The 26,775-nt window shown below is 47.8% G+C and overlaps 1 protein-coding gene across 2 annotated transcripts in view; it reads right to left on the reverse strand.

Moving 5' to 3' along the window:
* Nucleotides 1–26,493, reverse strand: part of Homer2 (homer scaffold protein 2) — an 86,667-nt gene extending 60,174 nt beyond the window's left edge. Inside the window, exon 1 of one of the 2 annotated variants that reach the window (XM_051206652.1) lies at nt 26,131–26,493. In XM_051206652.1, coding sequence (XP_051062609.1) covers nt 26,131–26,135 — 5 coding nt within the window. In that variant the 5' untranslated portion in view covers nt 26,136–26,493. The remainder of the gene's footprint in view (nt 1–26,130) is intronic. The other variant, XM_051206651.1, reaches the window with a different exon arrangement.
* Nucleotides 26,494–26,775: the final 282 nt, after the last annotated feature.

Below are 26,775 nucleotides of genomic sequence, written 5' to 3' on the forward strand. Positions count from 1 at the left end.
ATGTACAAAGAAGTGACGTGCTGAGAACTTGGTATAATAGCAGGTTGAAGTGTTGAGGGATGTCTTTCAGGAAGGAGGGCTGGTCAGTGCGAACAAACTGTTGTTCTAAAGCCATGGCAAGTTTACTGTGATGTGGAGACAGTATGCCGCCTACCAGCCCTTTCTTTGCTGGAGCCCTGAACACACAGTAGGTCGAAAATATCAGCTGAGCTAATAATATGGCCAGACACAGTGGTGCATTCCTGTAATCCCAGCAATTTAGGAGGCTGAGGCAGGAGAATTGCCATGAGTTCAAGACCCAAACAAACCTAATTATTTGGCTTTAACATATTGTGGAGGTTGTGTTGCATGTGTCTGAGAAGGCAAGACTCCATTCTATTGCTTCCCATAATGTCAAGGCCAGAAGCATAAACAGCCCCATCTTGCCTACATAGCTATGGTGGCCCCAGACCAGATGTCCTTCCACCTCCCAGGGACAGTTGTTGAGGAAAGATAGGAGGTGGACAGGTATAGAAGGATCCCAAGCAGATGCTGCTCAAAGTGCACTGTAAAGCCACAGGGTACCACTGTGCTCAGACTGCTCTCCCGCTGGGGCCCAAATATTAGAACTACCTTAGCAGACAAGGCTTGGTGGTCTGCTGGGTACTTGCTTCCCAAATTCCTGACTGTGGATTTTCTTCATCATGTTCCCTTCCACAATGTAAGCATCATCTCTGCCCGATAATGCCTGGATATTTATCTCTAGCTCATATGTCTCTCCTGAACCCCAGGTATGCACCTCATCTCCCTGCATGGTGACTCATACCATGTGATCTGTCCCCATGGCAGAATCCTGGGAGTTTCCTACCAAGCACAGGGCAGAAAAGTCCCCTCTGTCTGTCCTCTCCAGTAGCCCTGGCCTTCAGCTTCCTTCCCAGTAGTTTCCTCCCATGAGTCACAGGTATGTTAAAAACTGCTAATGGCTGCACAGTGCACAGCTCGGGAGTACCAAGCACAATATGGTATAATAAGAGATATGCACACCTTTTATGCTAGTCAGTTGCCTGGGAAGTAATCGATATTTGGAAGGGGTCCAGAGAAAGAAGCTAAGTGACTTTTTCCAATTTGTAGAAAGATGTCATTTGGGCTGGAAGTGGCCTGATGGAAAGGGAATGTCTTCACCCTGAGGTGGTAGGGCAGGGCCAAGGCAACAGAAGACCATGGCTACATGCTGCAGACGGTCTTGTCTACTTGCCTAGGTGCTATACAAATATTTCCCATGTGCCCAAGATACTGGAAGATTGGGAGACATTGCCTACATTACAATAGCCTCTCTGTTTCTAGATCTTCTGTGTTGGCAGATAAACAACCTGGAGTTTCTCTCTTTCATACTTCTAAGTCAGCATGTCTGCTCCACCCAACATCCTCCTTGGCCCAAGGGCCTTACCTGGCAAAGTCACTATAGGCTGCTTGTCAATACAGGACTAGGGACAGGCTGGTCTACTGGCCAGATGCCCAGCACAAATGGCTCTGCCCACTAAATGGACCAATCATTAGTTATGCTAACCAACCACCTCCTTTCAGACTGGCACCTGTGCACTTGGAGCCCCTCGCACTACATATAATTATACCTTAATAACACAATAATTCAGTTCTCCTATGGTTCCAATAAAGAAGCTTCACTCTCAAAATGAACTAAAAATCCTGCATTATCTATAAAAGGTCAACCAGATATTAACTGTTAAGTCCAGGAAGAGAACAGTCAATCTACAAACACAATTGAGCATTATGTAATCATTTAAAAAAAAAAAAAAGAGAACATCATTGGACTAGGTAAATACTGTTCCCTATAGAGGCAAGAAATGTGCTGAAATTAGAATTCTTTCTGTGTAGTTCCAATGTCATGACCCGAGTGCACTCGAAGGGAGACATGTTTAGCATGGAGGTTGGAGGGAAAACCCAAAGCACACAGTGCCTTTGTGAGGGATCTGAGTCACTGTGACAGTTCTTTCTATCACCCTCCTTTCAGGAGAAAAGACACGCAGTCCGTATTCCCATCAACCCGGTGTTTTCTAATATGTCTACTCTGCCCACTGTCTGGAATCCAGCCCTGTCTCTGCCCTGAAGACAGGATTCATAGAACCTGTGACCTCCTCCTCTAATTTGGACAGTGTGCTTCATGGCATATCCACAGTCTTCTGTCTGGAATTCTTTCATTCTTCTCCCAGAAGCCACTAATTTTTTTTTTTACCTGCTAACTGCCCCTTTTGTAGCCTTCACCCTTGCTCTGTTGGTCTTGGTCTTCAAGACGAGTGAGACATCAACTGTAAATCCTTGTCTCTCCTGGGTTCCCCTCACACTTGGTTGCTGTAGCTGGATGACTAGTTTTATAAGCTCCTATACTAAATTACCACAAAATTACTGGCTTAAAATATGTTTATTTCCATATACTTCTAGTGGCCAAAAACACAAAATGAATTTCCCTGAGCTGAAACCATGATGCCAGCAGGGTAGTCCCCTAGAAGGTCTTTGGGGAGAATCTGCCCCATCCCTTCCAGCTTCCAGAACTAGCTCACTGGCTCATGGCCTTTTCTTCTGTCTTCAACACCTGCCATGACATGACGTATCTCCAAACTCTTCTCTGCAAAGGCCCTTCAGTCACTGCCATTTTCTGCTGATGTGTAATCAACTCTCCCCTGACCTCTCCATTCTCAACTCAGGACTGAATTGGTAATTCAGGTAGTCTCCCCGTACGGAGTTCACTCATGACAATTCAGGGTAGTCTCCCAGTACGGAATCCTTTGCTTCGTCACCTCTGCAAAAACTTTTACCATACGTGGTAAGGTTTCTAGGCTCCAGAGATTAGGGCTGCTGCCTCTGAGGCATACTTTCCAGCCTACCACAGCAGGTATAAAACTTGGGCTGAGGATGTAGCTCCGTTGGTAGAATGCTTACCTAGAATGTATGAACACAGTCCAATCCCAGCATCCCATAAACAAGGTAGGGTGGCTCGTGCCTGTAATTGCAGCACTGCAAAGGCAGAGGTAAGAGGACTGAAAATCCAAGGTCAGGACTGGGAGGATGGATCAGTGGGTGCAGCGCTTGACCACATATGTGAGAACTTGAGTCCAGGTCTCTAGAATCCATAAACCAGACATGGTAGCACACATCTATAAGCCAAGCATCCTTCAACCAGATGGATGGCAAAGACAGCAGAATCCTGGGAAGCACAAGGTCAGTTAGCCTGGCACACGCCATGGCAAAATAACAAGACATATTGTCTCACAAGATGGAAGATGAAGTCCAACTCCTGAGGTCAGCCTCTGACACCTCTACTCTCAAGCTCTGGCATACACATAGCTTCACTACACACACACACACACACACACACACACACACAGATTAAAATAACACACACACAGATTAAAATCATTAATAATAGTAATTTCTCCATAAGTTGAAATCTTACTTTCCCTCAGGAACCATTTAGCAGGTCTTGCCTAACTCTTCATGCACCCATCTTATCTGAGGTGAGGTTTCTCCTCTCCCCTCCCCAATGTTGGATAGTCTATGCAGGAGGCAGACTTTATTCTAGAATGCCACACTTCCAGCCTGCGCTGATTCGATGATGTCTCCATTCCCTCTGATAAGCACAGTGCTCCTAAGGCCTCCTAATAAAGGCCCAGCGACAGCCCCACTTATCACTCCTCCCTCTATGATGTGTGGCCTCAGCCAAGAGACCCTCTGGAGATCGCAGGCCAGGCTGGCTTTCTCTTGCTTTCCTTGACATTGCCTTTCCTTTCCTCCCCTTGCTCTTTGCCACCCAGAAATGTGACACAATCTTTCAATCGCTGTTAATTCTCTCTTATTCATTTGGGTGCCATGGGATTATACTTTCCTAATCTCTTTATTATGATTTAATGGGTTCTGGGCAGAGAAGGTATAAATACACCCAAGATGAATCCTCCATCTTGAACTCTAAGTTAATCTTTAATTTTCAGTTATAACTTAGATATGCTTAAAAGATAACAGACATTCCATTCTAAATCTGCCGTCTCCTGTCAGTGGGTGGTCACGGAGACTGGCAGGTTCAGATGTACACCCCAGCTTGCCAACTGGCCCTGTCTCCGACACTGAGCCCTTCCATGGATGAGCAATGCTGCTTGCCACAGATCAGTCAGCATACGTTAAGAACTGGCCAACCACATGAGGGCTTCCTCTTTCCAGGATTTGTTTTCAAGCAAATTAGTTCTTCCTTCTAATGCCAGAGACAGGCATTTGCCTCGGAGTGACTCAGGAACACCTTCTGCAGGTTCCATCAGCCTCAGAGAATCTTTTTACTCAAAAGCAAAGCCTGCAGGATACATCCCTGCTTCACAAAGGCTCAGATTTAAAAATAAACATGGGCATTTGAAGGAACACAAAAATAGTTTGTGCCCTCAGCTCTTCAGAGCCCAATGGTACTAGGTGTATGCTGGCCTCCTACACAAAGTACTCATGGACCTCAAACAAGGGAAGGAAGCCTTTGTTGTGCATGAGCTTGGCTCCCTTTGTTATCGGGGGGCCATCCATCCCCAATTCTCTCCAGCCGCCTGCCTCACTATTTCTAAACCAGTTGTGAAGACTGTTTCTGACCTGAAACCCTAGTCATCACCCAACACCATCTCCATCTGCATTTCCGGTCTTCTCCTCTTCAATTTCCGTACTCAGCCAACAGGATTCACACAACGGAAGCTCCTGGAAGGTTATATCTGTCTTCCCATGAGCTATGCCCTCCCCAGGGATGCCTTTCTCCTAGACCCCCAACCCAGCCCACTCCCCCTGGCCAAAAATCCACCACCCTTCAAGGCCGATACAAAGTAGTCACTTCCTCCATCACAGCCATCAGGCTGAGTTCTCTCATCAAAGCTCGCTTTTCTCGGTGCTTCTCTGTGGCCCTTGTGTAGCATTCTGACTCACCTCAGAGTAGCTCTAGGTGCATCCCTCCAATAAGCATCTGAACCCCCTTCAGGCACAGATCAGATCTGCTCTCCTATGGACCAGGAAGTACCTCAGGAGAGGAAGTGTGGGGTTGGAGAGATGGTTCATCAGATAAGTGTTTACTGCTCTTGCAGAGGACCCAAGTTCTCAGCACCCACACAGGGAACTCACAACTACCTATAACTCTAGCTACAGGGGGCATCCGATAACCCTGGCCTCCACTGGCACCTGCACTCATAGGCACATACCTACACATACTCATGCGCGCGCGCGCGCACACACACACACACACACACACACACATGCACATAATTTAAAAAATAAATCTTAAAGAAGGGGCTTGAAGTTGAACCTTGACTAAACCCAAGACTTACATAGCACAAAGAAACCAATACCAAGTTACCAGCACCCAATATTAATTCCAGAAGTCAAGCAGACAGACACTTGTTGGATGGTATCAGGACCTGAGAGCTCTTTCTGTACCAGAACTGCTGGCTATGCAAGCACAACAGCTCTCACATGTACACACATGGCCATGCCCAAGTGTTCCAGCCCTCCCGGCTCCACGTATCTAGAATCCTAGTTTGTGCTTCCCCACTAGAAATCTGTCCCCTGTGTCCAGTATAAGTGACCTTTCCCAGTGTGCACTAGCTGGCCTGAAAGAAGGTGAATAGCACAGCTTACTGGGTAAACTCACAGGCTATCTCTGTCTTACATGCTGTTTCACAGCCAGATTTCAAGACAGCTGGGCACCCAATAGAGAACAAGAGGGGAGGGCACAGACAGAGGGAGAATGGGAAGAGATGGCGCAAACTCCTAGTAAGGCTCTGTTCATTCAGCCCACTCTGGGAGATCTAAATGATCCCAAAGCAAAGAATCACATGGTTTCCTGTCACCCTGTGGTTTCACTGGCTGATGTGTGGATAAGGGATCATGATCAATCAGGCTGGGCCTCCATACAGGGTCTTCTAGAGACACTTTTCTATTTCGGAAAAGGTTGGGGGCTCGGCTGGCAGCAGGAGGGTCCAGACAGCTGGGGCTCGTATGTCCTGGCTCCAGTCTGGGGTAGAACAGCTCATACTTGTTTCCAGAACTTGTTGCACCCAGTTCCTCAAGGCCAGACGCTCTGTGTGTGACAACACGCTCCCACTTCATTTTTACCTTCTCAAAGCACACTTCGAACTTCTGTTTGCCTATTTCCAAGGGCTTCAGGGTAGTTCATACTCCTTCCGTAAGGAACATATTTTCTCAATGGAAAAGGCCTGCCTGTGGACCCATAGCAATGCTGAGATCCATCCTACTGAGGCCTCAGCAGTGTTTGGGAAGAGGTAGCTTCTAGAGATGCAATGCTTACCAATCATGTCCTATGTGATGGGCACCATGCTGGCCACTGACACGCACTTGACCTCTCTTGATCTTTCCAACAACCTTAAGATTAGCATCATTGTTTATTTTGCATTACATAATGGCCCCTGTGTCACCTAACCCCTGCCATGCTTCAGGCTCCCTTTATATCTGGTCCACTGTGTGTATCTCATTGGCTCACACCTTTGTCCTACCTGGCGTCCTTCCTGATTCCCTCAGTCCTTTGCCTCTCTTCCATGTTCTCTGGAGACAGATGTTCAGCAGGTTTCTGAGTAACCAGGTTTATCCGTGTGCATCATCCCAGGCCAAAAGGAATGATCCTCCAGTCCTGACTCATCATGAGGCTGTCAACCAGAAGCCCTCACTGCTACATCTCTACCAACATCCCCATTACTCCCCTCATTGCTCCATCACTGCCAACATCCATCTCTGTTACTCCCCTGTTTCTTGGCGATTTGGGGCTCCTGAATCACCATCCTTCTTCCTTCCACCGCCTTTGTTTCAATTCTTGGTGATTTCTGTGCATACCAAGATGACCCTTCCAACTGGCCTTTTAACTGAATTTCTTCCCCTCTCTCAGCCTCTCTTAACACTATCTTAACCGCTCATGACAGTAACTCCAACCCATATGCAATCTTCACTTCATTGATCCCTTTGTCTGGAAATGGTCCATCCAGGGCTATACACAGTGAGGCTGGGTGGCTTGTAAAGATTAGAAATTTATTTCTCACAGTTCTGCATACTGGGAAGTTCAAGATGAAGTTTCCATCAAATTTGGTGTCTGGGGAGGGTCTACTTTCTGGTTACTAGGTGGCACTTTTTGGCTTTGTTCCCTCGTGGTGAAAGGGTCAAGGAAGTTTTTTGAGACTTCTTTTCATTAATTTCATCCCTGAGAGTTCTGTGTTCATGCCCAAACCCTTTCTCAAAGGCCCCATCTCCTAGTACCATCACATTGGCAATGCGGTGTGAAAACAAGAGTTTTGCAGAGATTCAGCAAATGATTCAGATGTTAGCATGCACAGTCACGCTGCCAGCTAGGCCACACTCCCAATTACTTTCGCCCACCTCTTGTTCCTTCTAATACAGTTGTTCTCAACCTTCCTAATGCTGGGACCCTTTAATACAGTTCCTCATGTTGCAGTGACCCCCAACCATAAAATTATTTTAATTGCAACTACATAACTGTAATTTTGCTCCTGTTATGAATCATAATGCAAATATCTGTGTTTTCTGATGGTTTTGGGTGACATCTGTGAAAGGGTCATTCGACCCCTGAAAGGGGTTATAACCTAAAGGTGGAGAACCGCTGCTCTAACACATACATCATAAACTTTATTCCTTGTGTTTTCATTTATTGCATACTTCACTAGAATGTCAGATCTATGAAGGCGAGAGTTCTTATATATCTGGCTTCCTGATACCACAAACACCGAGAACAAAACTCAGTGAAGGAATTAATTATAGTTGAGTACTTACTTTGTTAATCTTTTCATCCATCTTTCCAGCTATACTGAAAGGTCTACAAAGACAGGTCAAGTCTGTCTCTGGCAACACTAGGGATGCACAGTAAATATCAAATGAGGATTTAGGAAGGGCATTGCTGGGCCCAATCTGCCATCTAGGCAAGACTAACCTCCACCTGGGTGGGTAACCTCCACCGGGGTGGCTCAAGGGCAGCTGATCTCACTGGCTGCAACTTCACAGCAAGCAACCTAAATAAAGCTATTGATCTGGGAAGCCCAATTGCAAAACACCAGAGCCTTTAGAGCATCAGGTTTTTTAACATACATCTACCTCAGCCATCCAAATATTTGATCCCAAGGATTTAGGGGAAAGGAGTTCTGCCAAGGAAAGTTTCAGAGGCTACCTCAACCTTTCCTCCTAAAAACAGACTATTCAGAGGGCCTCAACCGTGAGTATCTACCAGGACAAGCACTTGGAAAGCCCTATGTAGGCTTCATATCATGAGTCCAGTGTTTGAGATCCTCACCAACTGCATTCATGATTCACTAGGTTAGTTTACCCTTTGGTGGATAAAGAACTCACTCCAAGTAATAAAGCCTACAGAAAAATCAAATAACTTTTGTGAAATGTGCAAAGAGAAGCCAGTGTGACCGACAAGGCTTGAAACTCCAACTTCTATGAAGGGTTGCAGACCAAATCCTGAAACCTACATGGCTACAGTTTCCTTCCAGTTTTTGTGCATCTCATATACAAATAATGAAGGTAACCATCGCGTATGGACCAAGGGAGCACAGGAAGTGTTCTGAGTCATAGCCAAAAGCAAGCAAGCTGTGTGGGCTCTGGAGGGCTGATAACCACACTGTGTCAAGATCCATTCAATTGACCCACAGATCCAGCCCAGCAGGTTTACTTATTTGACATTTGAATTCTGATTACATGACCTGAAATAACACCTTAATAAGTGTGACTGAGAAGCAATACAATAGGACTGAAGTCCAGTCATTCTGAGGATCTCTACTGAAATCTGGAGAAGGACCAGGAAAAGGTGGGAGACAGAGGGGGAAAGGAAAGAGAGCGGTGTTATCATATAATCTGGGTGGATGGAGTCAGGCAACTGACTCACACCAAGTAAGTCTGTACCTTCAGCCTCTGTTCTCTTAAGGCTCTGTGGCCACAACGCCCCTGAGGCACATCTCTGCCTTCTCCTTTAGACCTCTGGCTGTACTCTTGAAAAGTTGGTTTTTCTTTCTCATGGAACTGTGAAAGTCTCACACACTGGGACTTCAGAGTGGCATGCCTTTGAGTAGGACAACATGTAAAAATCGCCACTTTCATCCTGTGCCTTAGCTGTGTGTGTGTGTGTGTGGCTCGAATCAAAAGGCTTAACTTTCTCAGTTCCAATATCTTTATTTTTGAAACGTGAACCTTAGATGAAATAATGCCAATGAGTGATCAAGGGAGACTAGATCCCTTGGCCTGGCAGAATCCACTCTTCCACAGACAGCAAGTGAGATCCCATAATGACCTTGTGGCCAACCTATGTCTGTATACCATATCATTCTGTGGCCTCAAAAATAAAAGCCTGGGAAGGTCACAGAAAATCCAAGAAATGATGGGCTGATCTCAAAATGTCACCATTACCAGTGAAGGAAGATTGGGGGGGGGGAGTAGCCTTCTCCTTCCCTCAGTGATTCTCCAGAAATTTCCAGAGTATGTGGGGGAGCAGGCACCCACATTACAATGGACTGAGGCCACCGCCATCTCACATGGCCAGCCCTTGGCAGTGGAGAAGCAGAAAGGCCAACCAAGAGGACACTGGGCTGACGCGGCTGATGCTGCTTGGAGAGAGGACGCTCTTGTTGTAACACATGCCACCTCCCCCTTCTGTGAGATTTTCACAGTTGGTACCAATTTTGCCAAATGCTTAGCTATCAGGCACATTTGAAGCTGATTGGTTTCTTTGTTGTTGCTGGTTTTTTGTTGTTTTTGGTTTGGTTTGGTTTTTTTTTTTTTTTTTTTTTTTTTTTTTTTTTTTTAAACCTTCTTAGGTCCCCCCAGCTGGCTTTACCCTTGAGAGAGGCTTCTGCAACCCCCTCCCCCTCCCCCATCTCCCTCCTCCACTCCCCACCCCACCCCTTACCCCCACCACTGCCCCTGGTGTGACCAGCCCAGCTAGATACTGCCATGCTCAGGGTTCTCCATTTAATTATTTAAGGCCATGAGGCATTGTTTTCTTCGTGGGGCGGAGCTCTCAGAGCATTTAAAATTCATGGGAGAAGCCAAGGAGTAGCTTTTTTTAGCTCCCTCCCTTGAAGCAAATGATATGTCTGTCTTTCAGTCAGGCCTCAATTTCAGTTTTCCAGAATATTCTACACTTGATAAAGTACTCCTGCTTAAAGAAAAGAAAATGAAAACCAAGCCAGGTACAGGGTAGCAGAGCACAGTGGTAGGCTGGAACACCTAAAGGCAATGTATAAAACATTCCCCACTGCAGAGGGGGACGCTGAGGACCCTAGCCACTGGGTGGGGGGGACACCCACTGACACAGTGTTTACCTAGCTGTCTCCAGGAAGGAAACGTGGGTGGGGGTCCTGGACTACTGTCCTAGCCACACACCTGGGAGTCTACAGTGCTCTGTAGCTGCTGCTTGAGCTTAGCCCTCTGTCTCCTGAGGACCAGGGAAAGCTGGCCACACCCAAACAAGAAGCTGTAGACAAAGCTTTTGCCAGCATCATAGGCTGCCTACTTCTGTCATCTGCCCCATGCAGACCCATAGTAACAGATGCTCTTGGGCTCCTTGACTGAGAGGGAACCAAACTTTTCCCTCCTAACCTATAGCCCACCAGCTGCACAAGCGTAGAGCCAGGCCCTTGCCCTCTTGGTAGCTATGAGGAGACAGCCCTCTCCTGCTCCTATCCTCACTGCTGGGTCCAAGGTTTCCTTTCTTTAGTCATGTATGTCCAAGTTCTTTAAGCAGTATCAATTTCTTTTGGGTCAAGACCCTTTGGAAATTATAGGCAAAAACATCAGCAGCTCTTTGTTGGAGGGGAAGTCCCAGACTCCACATTGAGAACTCCTCTTCTCACCACACCCACCCCTACAAGGTCCAGGAACCATCACAGAAGAACGGTTGGGAAGACTGGAAGAGCCTGAGTATAACCATGTCTTCTTCATACCACTGTACTCATGAACTCACAGCGCCTGTGATTGCCTGCACAAGACTTGTACACAATCAAGTCAGTCAACATTCTAGCACAAAGGGGGAAGGGGTTTTCAAGCCCCCGCCCTTAACTGAGGAGCTACTGACAGCTGACAGCTGTCGGCTTCTGGGAGAGGGAACATCAGTTTCCTTTAAGGGCGTGGTCCCTGGTAGTTTAACCAGGCTCCCAGCGAATGGCCCCACACCCAAGAGCATACAGGCAGCACAAATTGGACTTGATGAGTGATTTAATAACAACAGGAGGCATGAAGCTGGGATGGGTAGAGAGGTAGGGATACATCTGGAAAGAGCGAGAGAGAGGAATGAGGGGGGCTATTATGACTAAAATACATTGTATGAAATTTTCAGAGTTAATAAAATATTTTAAAACATTGAAAACAGTACTTCTCATATGCAATATATATACATACATACATATGTATGTATGTATATGGGTCCTCCAGACCCAACATACCTGTTGCCATCTTTAAATCAGAGCTGCAAGGCTTACCTGCCAAGATGGGTCCACTATATTCCCTTTGGTTAGATGGAAGGGGATGATGGGCCTGACCCTCCCAGTGACACAGAAAAGTGCTGAAGTGGGAGGTGCTTTCTTTAGTGATGGAGCTGCCAGTAAGTCACCCACTGTCCTGTAGGTAACCCTCATCTGTCCTTCAGGCTCCTGCAGGTAACCCCAATTAAGTCCACTGGCCCACCAAGCAAGGCTTGGGTGGAACTGTTTCTTCAGTCCACCACTGATGGCTGGGATGGACATTTTGTTCATCTCCCCAGAAGTCACACGACAGAGCCCTTCTCTTTAAGCATTCCTGTAGAACATATGCCCAGACTCTCATTCTGCTTCTCAAAAAAAATCCTTCACCACCTGCATTTGGATGACCTTGGGCACCTACCCAAGATTGCTTGCTGCCTCCTTCCTTAGAGTTTCTTCATACTCTTTAGCTAAAGCTGCAAGGTTTTACTCCACCTTTGGGGCAACCACTTCCCTAAGCTGATTCAGGGAGAACTCATCATCTCTGGAAATCCCCAGGTGTCTCTCACTCACAAAAGCCCTGTCTCACGTCCACGCGCCAGAGAGAACCCACCAGTGTTACTGATCACCATCTCCCAAGGTCCCCTTGCTCTACCTATGAATTCCAAGTCTGGGTGGGCCTTCCTTTATTCTCCAGTCTCCGTGGGCTCTCTGAAAACGTTGGAACTCAGCCAGCACCGGCTGTCCCTGTTCAAATGTCCCTTCCTCTTCACCCCTCAACTAGACCAGCTGACCTGAGGACAAGCCCTACCAAAAACACAAGCTTTTCTGTCCGCTTAGAGCAGCACACAGAACACAGATGGAGGCAGACACAGATGGTGGTGCCCTTGCCGCTCGCTCCAAGCCCTGGCAGGCTGGGCCATTCCAGGCACCTGCTTCCTATGCACCTGCCTCTAAGTTTCTTTGTCATTGATCAAGAGCTTCAGCTTCTCCCACCATTGTCATTGTCATCCTCACAGAAGACCCAAATACACTGTGCCAGGTTCTCCCGGCCCCTCCAAACCAGTGCCTTCTTCCTCATGCTCCTTCAGTGACCGTTGCCCACAGCCACATGCTGGGCCCACTGCCTACTCTCCACTTTCTCACGGCCCATCCTGCTAGCCCATTTAACTTTCCCCACCTCACATGGCCCTCCAGTCTAGACTTAAGCCCTCTCCATCAGCCATAGCCTAGCTTCCCATTTTTCACTGGATAGCCCACACCCACCCATGGTCCATCGCTGCTACAATCCTAGGAAACCCTGTCTCTCAACCTGGCAGCGCCCTGACCTAATGTAGGCAGCCCACACCCAAGCCACTGGGCAAACTGGGTGGATGAGTTTCGCTTTAAATTCATGTCCTCTGACCTCAAACTGTCACTCTCCGATGGCGTACGGGCTTATGTTTCCTTGGTAGGCTTGCCATCCACTCCCAGACAACTTTCTCACCATCATCTCCACTAGCTCCTCCAGCTTCCACCCCATTTTCCACCCCAGCTCTCAGCTGATGACCCAGCCTCCCACTCATCAAAGGCAGGAGGCATGGGACTCTGGTACGCTCCCACCACACCCAGGCCTCACAATGGCCTCCTTTTTTAGAGAAAGATAGCCCCCTTGCTTCTCTGAGGGGCAGCCCTTCCCTGTTGCTCAGAACCAAGCTTCTCGTCATCTCAAAGATGAGGCTCCTGTGTTGCCTGCATTCTCTTGTAGCAGCCATTCCACTCCACAGCTATGCTCACTGTAGTCCCCCAGAGCAAAACCCCCTGGCTCGCCCACACACCTCTCCTTCCCGGCTTCCCATGTGTCTTCCAGTCCACCCGCCTCAGAGCCTTGACACTGACTTACACCAGGACACCAGCAACAACCACACCACCTCAGGAGCTCTCGGCCAATGACAGAGCCCTCTCCTAGGGATGTTTTCCACCAGCTGCTACTCAAGGCTACCCCTTCCCAGACAGCCACCCCTCCTCCATGCTCTTTGCTAGCTCTTTCTCCTATCTGGCTACCCAGTAAATAAAGGATGGGTGCTCCAGGCTCACCCCTCTCCTTTCCTTCAGGGACACTGCCCAGTCTTTTCCCTTTAGCTTCCCTGCTGAACGCCATCTCTGTTCAACTGCTTCCTTCCCAGTTATGCTCATGCTCCTAAAGAGAACATGATGGTATTGAACTTGGATTCCCCGCCTCCCTTCTAATGGTTCATCTTCCAGGACCCTCCACTTCTACTAGCAGCATATGCCCAAGTCCTTTACTTCCTCTCTTCTTGACCCTGCATGTCATGACATCCTGTGACACTTCTAACAGACCATGTATGGAAACTGTCCCCTACCTGGCATTCTAACCTCAGCATTCACTCTGACCTTCAGAGTCACCTTGCTCCAACTTTGCCCCTTCTAACTCATTTTCCAGAGTGCCACCACCATTGACAGCCTTTCAGTATTGCTCAGCTTTTTACACACACACACACACACACACACACACACACACACACAGAGAGAGAGAGAGAGAGAGAGAGACAGAGACAGAGACAGAGACAGAGACAGGCAGACAGGGTCAGAGAAAGAGAGAGATTAGTTGATTGGTTAGACGATTACACAAGTCAATTCTCCCATTAGGTGGGTTCTGGGGATTGAACTCAGGTCATCAGGCTTGACAGCAAGTGCCTTTACCTACCGAGCCACCTTGCCAGCCTTACTCAGTTTTGTTCTGTGTCATCACACCTGTGTCCCTGTCACCTTCCATAGTCACATCTGATTTGGACCTGGCCTACTTCCTCCTCCAACCCCTGCCTGGGCTCCTTCCCTCCCATGCTGCGATCCTGCCATGATGGTCTGATGGCTGTGTTTCAAGCCTCAGGACCTCTTTGTCCTCTCTTGGTCTGTACAGTGGCTTCTCCTTCCACCCAGACACTGTGCTCCCTGTTCACATGCAGTGGTTAACTGTAGAGGTGCGTCCCAAGCACACCTGAAGCTGGCCTCAGCCTTCACGTCCCTCCCTCTGAGGACAACACGCAGAGATGTTACTGGTGGGTTCATGTATAGGGTTTTTTTCCTTGGAGGTAGAAGGGTTTGCTAACAGGAGCAAGCAGAGTCTATCATACTTCCCTAAAATGCAAATTTCGGGGGATGGAACATGTATCTGTTTTACTCACCAATGAGTCCATGTGGAATAGTATTTGGCATAGTGGGTTAAAACACATTAAAATGTTAGTTTCCTCTCTCTCTCTCTCAGTTTTGGTGTGATGTTAGAAAACATTTAATTACCAGTGTGGCAGTAATGTTTCTATTAGAGAGTACTGGTTAGCAGGGGTGGTACCATCCCAGATTATGGCACTGGTGACATAACTTCAAATGATAATGAAATGTTCCATGTGATAAGTAATACAGAGGTGCACAGATGTTTCAGAGAGAATGGATAGGTTGGGCTAGGTGGCAACACTGGACATGTCAAACTAATGGGGCTGAAATCATGAGTCATCACTACTTAGCCAAATGCCTCCCAAGTAGCTTATGTCAAGAATCCACACATGTGCAGATCTGAAGGCCATCATTGAGGTGACGGAGAATGTGTTCCAGCATGCTCACCCCATCTGCTCACGACTCAGTAACCTCATCTCACATTCTCTTTCCCATACTCAGAGAACTAGGACTACTGGAAGAAATACGGTTTCTCAACTAGGGGCTTCTGAGTGGGCTGAGGGACAGCAGTGTGGGGAAGAATTCTAAGTCACAAAATGTAGGGACAGAACACCATGGCCACCCCCACACTGCTCTTGCTCTCAGCTAACCCTTCAAGTCTGTACATTGATGTGCCCTCCCTCCAGGAGATTACCCGCTCCCACGGAGCAAGAAAATCCACTTCTCACAGAGGTTAATAAACTTACAGATCTCATTACTCAGAGAGGTCATGCTGGGGAGAATTTTAATGCATTTCTTAAAAGAAAAAGTCTGGAAGAATATTAATAACAGAACAGGGCTACTGTGAGATGCAAGGAACATAGAGGTCACCTGTAGGATGGAGCAGATGCTCCTTCCTCACATGGGTCCCCACCTAAGTGTGGCAAAGCACTCAGAATCTGATCAGAGTAGCCACTGTCACTGACCATGGGATCCAGGGCTGCCTGCCTCTGCTCCCACACCTAGATCTCTCAACATCCTGGGGAAGATGCCTAGCTGTGGCCACCTTTAAAATCATCTTGATTCTTCAGGAGACCCCTGAAGGGTGGTGATAAATCTGTATTTGCTTTAGCTAACTCCCTGCCCCGATCCATTACAGCAGCTGATCAATTCATTCCCTTTCTCCTTGACCCAGCCCCTGGCTCCTAGATCATCCTCAGTTCCCACTGAAAGGAACAATCAGCAGATCCAATGCCCTCCTTCTCCCTCCTGTAATAATGCTACTGGGGATGGGAGGGCAGCTCCACGGTGGAACCCTTACCAACATGTGTAAGGCCCAGACTTCCACCCCCAGCACTGCAAACCAAACAAGCAGACAAACAAAAGTGCCACAGCACACACCCGTTCTGAAGTCCTTCGACCTCTTCTGGAGTTTTTACTCCTCCTCCATTCCGTTTCTGCCGGCCTCCAACCTCGCAGCCTCTTTCTCAAACATCAATATTCCCTTTGCTTTGCTCTCTGCCTCTTCACACATCCCACTTACAAAACAAAAATCATCCTTCCTTGGACCCCAACTCATCCTCACAATTGCCTTTGTCGGCAATGGCTTTCTACTCCCTCCCCAACACACTCCCTCCTTCAGCGAATTTCACTTGTGAGTGGATCTGTGCTTTCCCACTTGGCTGAATCTGCTCTCAAATTCAGCCATGCCCTGGCACTCCCACCAGGCCCCACCATCCTCCGAGCTTTAGGGAGTCCCCAGCCTTGTTGAGAGGACCTCCCATGCCTTCGACAACCAGGCTTTAATCTGAGTCTCCTCATCTCTGTCTCATTCCCGCTGCCCTTGTGATTCTTTCCTTCAGGCATGGTTCTTTGCCCAAGTTTCACCTTTTGTCTTAGGGTACTCCCTCCCCAGCCAGGTAGTCAACCCATCTCAGGTGATGGCTCCCGAGACTGTGTGTGAAGCTATCCCATTTGCTGAGTTTGTACTTGTAGAGGGCACCGGGGGCGGATGGCTACTCCTGAGAACTCACCACCTGACACTGAACTCCCAGCCTTCCCTCTAGGAAAGGCACTGCCTTTTCTCCCCCTTCTGCTCCTAGCCAGGCCTGAGCCAGGGACACAAACCCTAGAAACATCCACACTGCTGACAACTCAACCTATGTCTCTCATTCCAGCAATGAGAACATTGGCCTCCAGCAACTGCACCCAGAGAACGTGAATTTTATTCTCTTAACAGGATTACGCTTGATTCCCAAACTCAGCCACTTCCTGGCTTGGACAGGTTACTGGATCTCCCAAACCCAGTTTCAACTATGAAAGTGAGGACTATCTCAAGAATGAAATGAGACATGAGAGTAAAGATGCCACAGTCTCACCTAACGAGCTCACCCTGTCCACATTAAACAAGTACAGAAGAAAGACCCCTCCTAACCGGTGGGTCCACACACACCTGTTTATTGTGCTGTGTGTGCTCCTGGAGGAGACCCTGGGACCATTCCAAGGCTCACACCATATCTGTGTCTGCTCTCTTCTTTTTCTGCCTTCATCACTTCATGCCTGGACACTGGCTCTTTCCCGTAAGGCAGTGGGTCTCAACCTGTGGGTCATGACCCCTTAAGAGTGGAATGACCCCTTCACATTGCCTAAGACCATTTGAAAATGTAGTATTTACATTACAATCCATTACAGCAGCAGAATTACAGTTATGAAGTAGCAATGAAAATAATAATATGGTTGGGGGTCACCAGTACCTAAGAAACTGTATTAAAGGGTCACAGCATTAGGAAGGTTGAGAACCACTGCTGTAAGGTCTCTTTCTTTCTAATCCCCTAACTATCCATGCTAGCCTTCACCACCTCTCTCCAATAATTTCCCTGAAATAGTTATTCTTCCCTTCAAAATGGAAACTATTCCCTCCCTGCCCACAGGCTGAAGTCCAATGACAGCATGTTTCCGCCTTCCCCCATTGCCACCTCTTTATCTCCAGCCAGAGCACCCACTGTCCAGGTCGGGTCTCACTCTGGTAGCAAGATTAACTGAGCCCACCTGGAGGAGGCAGAGGCCACTTCTTCATGTCATCTGAGCTAAAATATGTCCTGGTGCCACCATCACCAACAGCCCCTTGTTCTGCCCCTCGGAACATCCTGGAACAGGCTGCATCCATTTTCCCATGAGGACCTTCTCAGTTACCCTTCTCTCCCAGGACAGTAGAAGCCAAAGCAACCCTCTTTTCTCCGCTTATCAGAACAACTCCAATTAAGCACTTTCCCAATTAAAGACCTCAGAAGGGCTCAAAGCACAGGCAGCGGGTCTGCAATGTTCCTCGCTAATTAGGTCCCTGTGGACAGCCCTGCCCCATGACCCAGACAGGATGCCCCAAAGCTACCAAAGGGCTGGCTGGGCTCAGCTACTCTCATGAGGGGATCCAGACCCAGGCTTCCCCAGGGAGGGCAAGCAGCAGAGCCTGCCTAAGCCCCCACCCCAGAACAGTGGCAAGCCAGGACCAATAATAGTCCTCCTGGGCCAAGAGGCACCCATGTACCAAACAGTTTCTTAAGGCAGAGAGTCCGTGTTCTCTAATTCCTCTGAGGAATAAGAAGACTATCAGTTTGTGAATAAAAATGTTGTTGAAAAAAATCTCTTTAGTCTTTGACAAATGTCTAAATGTGTTCCCCACAAGTGTATTTTTATTCTAACAAGCTAATTTGAAATATAATTTAAATAATTTCTACCAGAACGATACCATATGACTAACAGCACCTTGGTGGCAGAAGTCCTGGGACTTCACAGTGCTTTCAAAGAGCTCCATCCGCCTCTTCCCACACGGAACACCCCCCCGCTAGGAGCCTGGTGCATGATGCCAGCTCTCACCTCCACACCTATAAATACACTGGGGGCCGCCTGCACACCCAATACCTAGAAGATGCAGGAACACCGCCCAGCAGTACTTCAGAGGCCTAGGAATCAAAACCAACACCCAAGCTTTCTGCTCCAGCTCCTAACCACGCATCTCTTTGCTCAATTTATTAAGCAAATGGAACTTTCAAGATCCATAAGGTCAGGGCCTGTATACCAGGGACTCGGTGGTGTTCGGAGTTGTAAATATGGTGTAGATGCTGTTTGCTTTACATTGAAAAAGTGGAGGGAAGTTCTTGTCTTCTCAAATGAAAAGTCTCTGAGTCTTACTCCTTCCTCCCCCAGCCAAGGGGAAGTTTTAAAGGCTGCAGGTTGAGGAGACACTGCCGAATTTACGTACGTGTGTGTGTGTGTGTGTGTGTGTGTGTGTGTGTGTGTGCATGTGCATTCTGTGGTACTGGGAATAGTACTTGGGGCCTTGTACATGGCAAGGCAAGGATTTTATCACGAGCTACTTCCTCAGCTTGTTTTTTTTAATGAAAGAAAAATGTTTTAACTAAAGCAAGGAACATAACATCCTTCCTGCATATGCATACCTGTTGATCCTTCCCTTTGGGATTTTCTTTGAAGAGATGGAGTGGTCCTCTGAAGTACAAGAGGGTCTCTAAACGGGACCGGGTGCTTTGCTTGCAAGGAACTGCCTTGAGTCTTAAAGCAGAATCTCTGCCCAGTACTTCTAAACAAGGAAGTACACCGTGAGCAGCTGGATCTCAGTCCACCAACCACCCTTAGCAACGACAATGTAGAGTCCTTAATGTTCTCACCACGATTCACTCAGGAGCGTGACTCACCCAAAATTACCCAGGCTAATTGTGATCTTGGTCCACTCTGCCATTTTTTTTCCTTCAGTAATTCATTTAAAGCCAACAACTGCTTTAAGGAATTATCAAGAAGTATGTTTTTAAAAAATACTCTGCCTTATTCTTAGCAGGTTTACAAGAATGTATAAACCTTGGCAAAACAACAACTTAGAATTAGGTAAGATGATGATGTGTTTTCGTAATTATTGGCAGGAGAAGATGGCCACTCAAGATATTTTTTGTTGTTGTTGTAAAATTATGCTACAAAACAGACATATATGATTTCATCTTGTTAAAAATATTTCCTTTTGTAGACACACATCTAAAGACACAGTCATGCATACACGTTAGAGTCTGCAAAGATAGGCAGCCAACTGCTGATGAAGGTTATCCCTAAGACGTGGGATGCAAAATCATTTTCACTTCCTTCCTTAACCTGTTCTTCTTTAGTGCAAGGACATAATGTTTTTATAATTAGAAAGAAAAAGCAAAGCTATTTTCATTTGTTTAAAAACAAAAGCAGTAAATGAGAAAGGGTAAAGGCAACGTAAGGATGGGGCTGTAAAACTGTTAGTGTGTTAGAGGGCTGTGGAATGGCCCAGTGGGTAAAGTGCTTGTTACAGAAGCAATGAGGACCTGAGTTCAGATCCCAACAGCCACATAAAAGTTGGGTGTGGTGACACATCCACAGTGTGGAGGTAGAGACATGGATTTCAGGGGTTCACTGACCAGGCACTCTAACTGAAATGGCAAGCTGTGGATGCGGTGAGAGACCCTGCCTCAAAACATAAAAGAGGAAGACAGGAACAGACAGGCAGGCAGACACAAAGAGAAACACAGAGAGAGAGAGAGACAGACACAGAGACACCCAATGCCAACTTTTTACCTCCCTCCACATGTGTAGACGCTGGACAGCACACACACACACACACACACACACACACACACACACACACACACACCAAAAAAACCTGAGTGCGGAAGAACAATTATGAATGACCTCTAATGAGTGTGCTGAGGGTGACTACATTTTAAGTTCCCCAGAGGCACTGCAGAAAAGAGACAGTAATGTCTACAAACCAGAGTCCATTAAGAAACGTTGTGTTCTAAGTCCTTCTTTAGGGGACTGTGCACAAGCTACAGATGGAACCTTGACCAGTCCTAATAACCGTCAAGGTTAAGAATGGCAAGAGGCTTCCAATGAATGATGGCATTCCCCTAAATAGATGTGGCATCAGACACGTTCAGGCCCCTGCTACCCTCCGACCTCTATGCCACTCACTCGGCTTTAGCCACTTGGCCATCTTCACTGTTCACTGACATGCTGGGCATGCTCCTGCCGCAGGGCCTTCATACTTGCTTTGGACTCTACAAAGAACACTCTTCCCCCAAATATCCTATGTGGTATGCTTGTCTTCCTTTTGGTCTGTAAATCTTTCTCAGTGAGGCCTTCCAACTGGTCATCTAAAATCTATTTTGCCTCATCATTTTTGAGCCCATTTTCTTATTTTTTTAAGGTTGTCTAATAGGTTGAATTTTATAGACAAAACAAAAACAATCCAAAGGGAATATTTTTCATACCTGTTTATTTGTTCAGCTGATATATATATATATATATATATATATATATATATATATATATATATATATACTGGTATATGGTCCCTTCCAAATCCTGGCTTTCCCTAGTGCAGACACCAAGGGAGATTGCTTTTTAATTGAACCAGAGTGATCCTAAATGCCAACAGCCTTTTGGTACCTCTCCATCGAGACATCTTCCTTAGATCCCCCACATGTATACACATCCCTTCAGATGATAACATTTTGTTTCCATCACAGCATTTAAACACAAAGAAAGTACCTACAAATGTGGCTTATTCCCAGAGTCAGGAATTAGCCAGTGTTCCTGCTCATCTCTGGGCCCCCTATAGCACTGGACAACTGTCTCACAGATGAAAGACTCAAATTAACCGTAGTGAAGTTGAACAACAACAAAAACTGGACCAGAAGAAAATTTGTTTTTTAATATTTTTAAATTTTATTTTATGTGATGGGTGTTTTGTCTGCATGTGTGTCAATGTACCACATGTAGGCCTGGCACACATGGAGGCCAGAAGAGGGTGTTAGAACCCCTGGGACTGATTGTTGTGAGCCATTATGTGGGTGCTGGGAATTGTCCTCTGGAAGAGCAGCCAGTGCTCTTAACCACTGAGCCAAATTTCCAGCCCCTGAAATACTCTATTTTAGTTAACTAAAAGCCCAAAGTAAAACCCTGTAGCTTGTAAAAGAACACGGTGTGGTTCCGAGGTAGAAAAGAACATCAGAAGTTAAACAGTATAGATCACTGAAAGGCAGCCAGCTGTATCAGATAACCAAGACTGTGACATTAGCCCACTTCGAGTAACCGAGTAATCGTGAATCAACAAAACAAGTAGTACAAAATGCAGGGAGCCAGTAGTGCAGCAGATCTTATTCGTAAACACTGACAAAACCAGCTAAGAGTCACAACCGCTGACAAGCTGCCTTTTCTGCTGGTCTTTTATAGACAATAAGAAAGTAATTTAGAGCTCCAGTTCTCAGGTAACAGCACACAGCCGCAAAATGAACCCACATCACAATAAAAGCAGAATGCCCACTTTGGCATTAAAACAAACTGTATCCAAATGTGATCCCTTTCTCTCTTGGCCCTGTGACTCTCCACTCAAGAAAATCATGGCATGTAATCCAAAAGCATCATAACTTTCAGGCTGGCATCCAAGAAGTACTCCCACCATGCAAATAGTAACTCAATCGTAAAATATTTACAGCAGGCCTGTGAGGTCAGCCACTGTATCACATGTTGGAATGCGATGGTGAAAAGGTAAGTCCTACCACTGTGCAATGATTGGAGGAAGATAGGGTATAAATAAGTCAACAAAACCTGGATGATGGCAAGGACTGTGGACCACATAGGTGGCACTGTGTGATAGTTATGGAAACCAGTGTTCTGGATGTGGTGACTAGAAAGGCTCATCCTGGTGCCAAAGTGTGAAGGAAAGGGTGAGGATGTCTGCAAAGCCAAGGTAGGAGGATTCCAGGCATCCAAAGGCCCCAGGAATATGGATTAGCACATTCCCAGCAGTGCAGAGAGTACTACAGGACAGTGCTGAGCTAGAATATGTCCCTATATGGATGCTGAGAGAAAGTTAAGAAAGAAAGAGGCCCTCAGGAACCATGAGAGGAGGGGTCCTTCACAAAGGAGGCCAGGAATCTTCAGAATGTAGTAAGTGGCACCACAGAGTGACTGGGGACACTGGAGATAAGGTAGAGGTCCCTGCCTTTGTCTGCTGGAGGGCGTTTAGACAGGATAGTGACAATATCTGATTTGCAATCTTAAAAGCCAGTCCCTCAGCTCCTAGAAAAAGAATGGGTTGATGGTAACCCAGAGTGGAAGCTGGGGGCGGGGATTGCTTCCAAGGAGGAGGCAATGGTGACCAGGACTAGAGCAGGCATTATAGTTACTGCAGAGTGGCTGCGCTCCTGAGAATCCTGGGAAGTAGAACTCACAGGGCCAATGACAGCCTGGATATGGGATGGGGGAGAACAGAGAATTCTCAGAAAAACAGTGGGACTACGATTGAGGTGGGAGGTCAGAGGGAAGATGGGAACTCAAAGTAACAGCAAGAGCTCCAGGAATGACCAATCAGAAGCGCTGACAAAGGTCTATGGTGAAAACAAAACATGCAGGGTTGACAGCAGGTAGGCAATAATACTTAAAGCCATGTAGGTGATGAGGGTAAGCTGGGGTGGGGGGGGTTGAATAAGATGACCAGGGAAGAGAGTCCTGACAGAGAAGGGAACCAGGACAGATTCCTAAGCATCTCCACCACTGGGAGTCAAAGGGGCAAGCAGGATGAGGGCAGAACCTCAAAACCATCAACAAGTGAGAGGAAAGACAGAGGGGTATGCCGTCAGGAGCTAGGAGGGAGCTGATTCGAGGAGGAAGGGCCACTGGTAAGGAACATTGATGAAGGGTGGGGGAGAGAGGACTGACATAGAACAGTGTCTATGCTGAGGCAAAGGCAGAAGTCAAACTAGTGTGGAAGCCAAACAAATGGTAGGAGAAGAAAAGTGAATGGAGATGATGGGTTTGCCCTTTCTTTGAGACAGCCTTAGAAAGATAAGGAAGTGGAACAGAAGCAGGACAGGTATGCAGGGTGGGGTTGGGGAGTTCTTTTTCAGATGGGAAAGACCGAACTGTGCTGCCCAATATGGCAGCTACTAGCTGCATGTGGCTATTTAAAGCTAGGTCCTGAGTCAGGCTAGGTGCATTTCAAGTGCTCAGTAGCCTCAAGTGGCTGCTGGCTGCTGAAACTGACCATATAGATTAGCACATTCCCAGCAGTGCAGAGAGTTCTACAGGACAGTGCTGAGCTAGAATGTGCTCCTGTATGGATGCTGAGGGAAGCTAAGATCGAAAGGAGCCTGAGAAGATAGGAGGGTATGGGGGGGGGGGTGGAGTCTACACCAGTAGGGAGATGATGGACAGCAAGAAGACCCGCCTTCCAGCAGACAGGCAGGAGGTGAGTGGCAGCTTCATCCTTGCTGTATGACAGGCAGGAAGACAGAGAGGCTGCTTTGGTCTATGGCTGCTACTTTGTCCAAGAAAGGAGAGGCAATGAGTATATGAGGAAAGAGTATCTGCCTTGGGGGATGCTAGCACAAACACTGGGGATATCACATACCTAATGCAGAACACAGAAGTGAAAGGGCAGCAAACACCTAAGGGGGAATGTATGCAGTCAGCAAGGAAGTAGAGAAGTCTGGTCCTTGATTTCCTTAAATCTTCGTCTGGTCTATACTATAGAGCCCGAGGGGGATCTGACAAGAACCACAGCCAGATCTGCTAAAAGATGCTCTTATTGATTCTTCCTTCCCATCCTACACAACTCTCAGAAAGGATGACAGTAGTTCTATTTTTTATTAAAATGACTCCTTCCATCCACCTCCTCTGTCTAAACTATTTATCCAGCCTTTAGCTCCATCTCAATTTACAATCGTGGCTTGTACATTCACATAAACTACAGAAGAAAATATATTTTAAAATGGTAGGGAGAAGTAAGAGCTATAAATCAGCTATTAACTACAAGAAATGAGTAATACACATTTATTGAGTGACGTTAAAATTACATGAAAGACATGTTCTGTGTTTAAACAAAATGCCCAAGCACTCCTCCATGTTTTTCCACAAACAAAAAGCATTGTCTGGTATTTTTCTTTAAGCTTTTCTGAGTAAAGATTTTCATTTCCACAGATGTATTTTAACCACAGAGTTTCAATATTTGTTTTTGATATGCAAGTAGGCTTGGCTGGGTTTGTGTCAGCTGAATGGGGAGCTGCAGGGGAAGAGCTTAAAGCTGCCAGGTCCTTTTATCTTTCATCTTGAGACCTACGTTTGCTAACTCCTTCCCAAAGATTTTGTTTCTAAGTATGAAATCTGAAGCCCCGGAGATTCCCACTGTTCTTTCATATATGCTGAGAGATGGCTGAAAATGTTACAAACATCTGTCTCCCTGCTAGGGTAACTCTATCACACACACACACCCAACCACCCCACCCCACCCCAGTAGCCCAACACATTAAGTCTCTCGGCTAAGCATCAATATTCCCAAGCAACTTCCACTGGGCTCCTCAGTCCCCCATGTTCCTGTTGGCCACAGCCTTCCCCTCTCCTTCTCCAAGCTCCCCCTTGCTTGCTTCTGTTCCCTCCAAAATGCTACTCTGCCCCAGGAGAAAGCCACTCCAGAGACTTGCCTGGAGCTTAGGTTCAGCAAAGCCGCTGACCTATAGGGACTGGTCAGGCCACCAGGGCAATCTTGCCTCTTTGCACTATAACCATGACTTCCCACGCTAACCCATCCCCAATGGGAAACAAGTTCTCCAGACTTATACAGCAGAAGCCCCTGCATCCCACGAAGGGCTGAAAGAATTCTGGGCCCAGCAGTAGGGGACAGAGATTCAAGACCTCTGGCTCACTCAATCATCCTCATGGCCCCCATCTGGCAGTAGCCTTGCCTCTGCTGATGAGCAATCAGGCACTGAAAGAAGTCGCAGAACTACTTCAGCCTCAGTTTCCTCAGGTGGAGAGCAAGCACAATAATCATTCCCTGCACAGAGAAACACCATGAGCGTGCGCTCACATCGGTGAGCAGATGTAAGGGAGTTAGCGTGTTATTAGCACAGTGGCTCCTGACTCACAGCGCCTGCTACTCGGAGAGACGCTTAAGAGAAATCAATCCTGCTTTTTAAATTACTTAATATACTCAGAAACATTAGTCACTTCAACTGAGTATACCAACTTCCCTCCCAAGCATCTGGAGCCTCATCTAGGTTCCTTAACAGATTTCCACCATTCTCAGCCATCTCAATGCTGCCTGCAAGTCCACACTATTCCTACGCCGAAGGGTTATTATTGGGTGTGTTTCCTTTCCAGGAAAACTTCGATTTCCATGTCCCTGGCAATAAATGCAGCCGTGAAGAACAGCAAACTGCTTTTCACACTCATAGACCCAGGCCCTGGAGTTGATCGCGCCAGGGGCAAGGAAACCGCGGAATGGCTGAAGTGCCGAGCCCAGTCCGGGTGCGGGTCCCCGCCAGGTGTCCCTGCGCGCTCGGCTGGCATAGAGGGGAAGGGCCGTGGGCTCTCGGCGCAAAGTCCGCGCCCAGGCCGGGGGTTCCCGAGCTCCCGCCGCAGCATGCCACCGGCGGCCCGTAGCCCCTCGCGGACGCCCCGCGAGCTCACTCACCCCATCTCCGGCGTTGCTCCTGCGGCCGCTCCGACGGGGCCCCTGGCGTTCGCTCTCCGCCCGCTCGGCAGCTGCTCCCCGCGCGGCACATGCGGCGGCCCGAGTGCGCCCGGCTCAGCCCCGGCGCCGCTCCATTCCGCCCGCTGCGCGGCTCCTCTACCGGTGTCGGGGCCGCCGCCAGGCGCAGGCGGACGGGAGGGCGGGGGCTGGGCGGCCGCGATCGGGCGGAGCCGCCGGTGCCTCCCGCCCGCTCCTTACGTAACCTCGTGGCCCCCGGGCCGCCGTCGCCGCCCGCCTGGAGCCGGGGGCGCGGCAGTGTGTGCAGCGCACCCCCAACCCCCAACCACCGTGCGCGCGCTGCCGCGCAGTCGCCGCTTCTTCCCGCAGCCCCCTCGTCTCCTGGTTCGACCCAGCAACCGCGCACCCTGCCAGGCTTGGCACTGCGCCTCGGGTGGGATGTCCCGCCTGCTGGACTTGAAGTCGCAGCTGGCAGGGACTTTTTGGCCACCTTCAGTTTGCAGACGAGGGAACCCAAGCCCCTCAGGGAGGAGAAATGATATGACCAAGGTCACATACTCAGATTAGAGCTCACTCAGGTCCCTAGAGCTTCAGATGGGCAGGACCACGACTTGCTCACCCTCCCAC

Source organism: Phodopus roborovskii, unplaced genomic scaffold, assembly GCF_943737965.1.
Source record: "Phodopus roborovskii unplaced genomic scaffold, PHOROB, whole genome shotgun sequence".
NCBI classification, from domain to species: domain Eukaryota; kingdom Metazoa; phylum Chordata; class Mammalia; order Rodentia; family Cricetidae; genus Phodopus; species Phodopus roborovskii.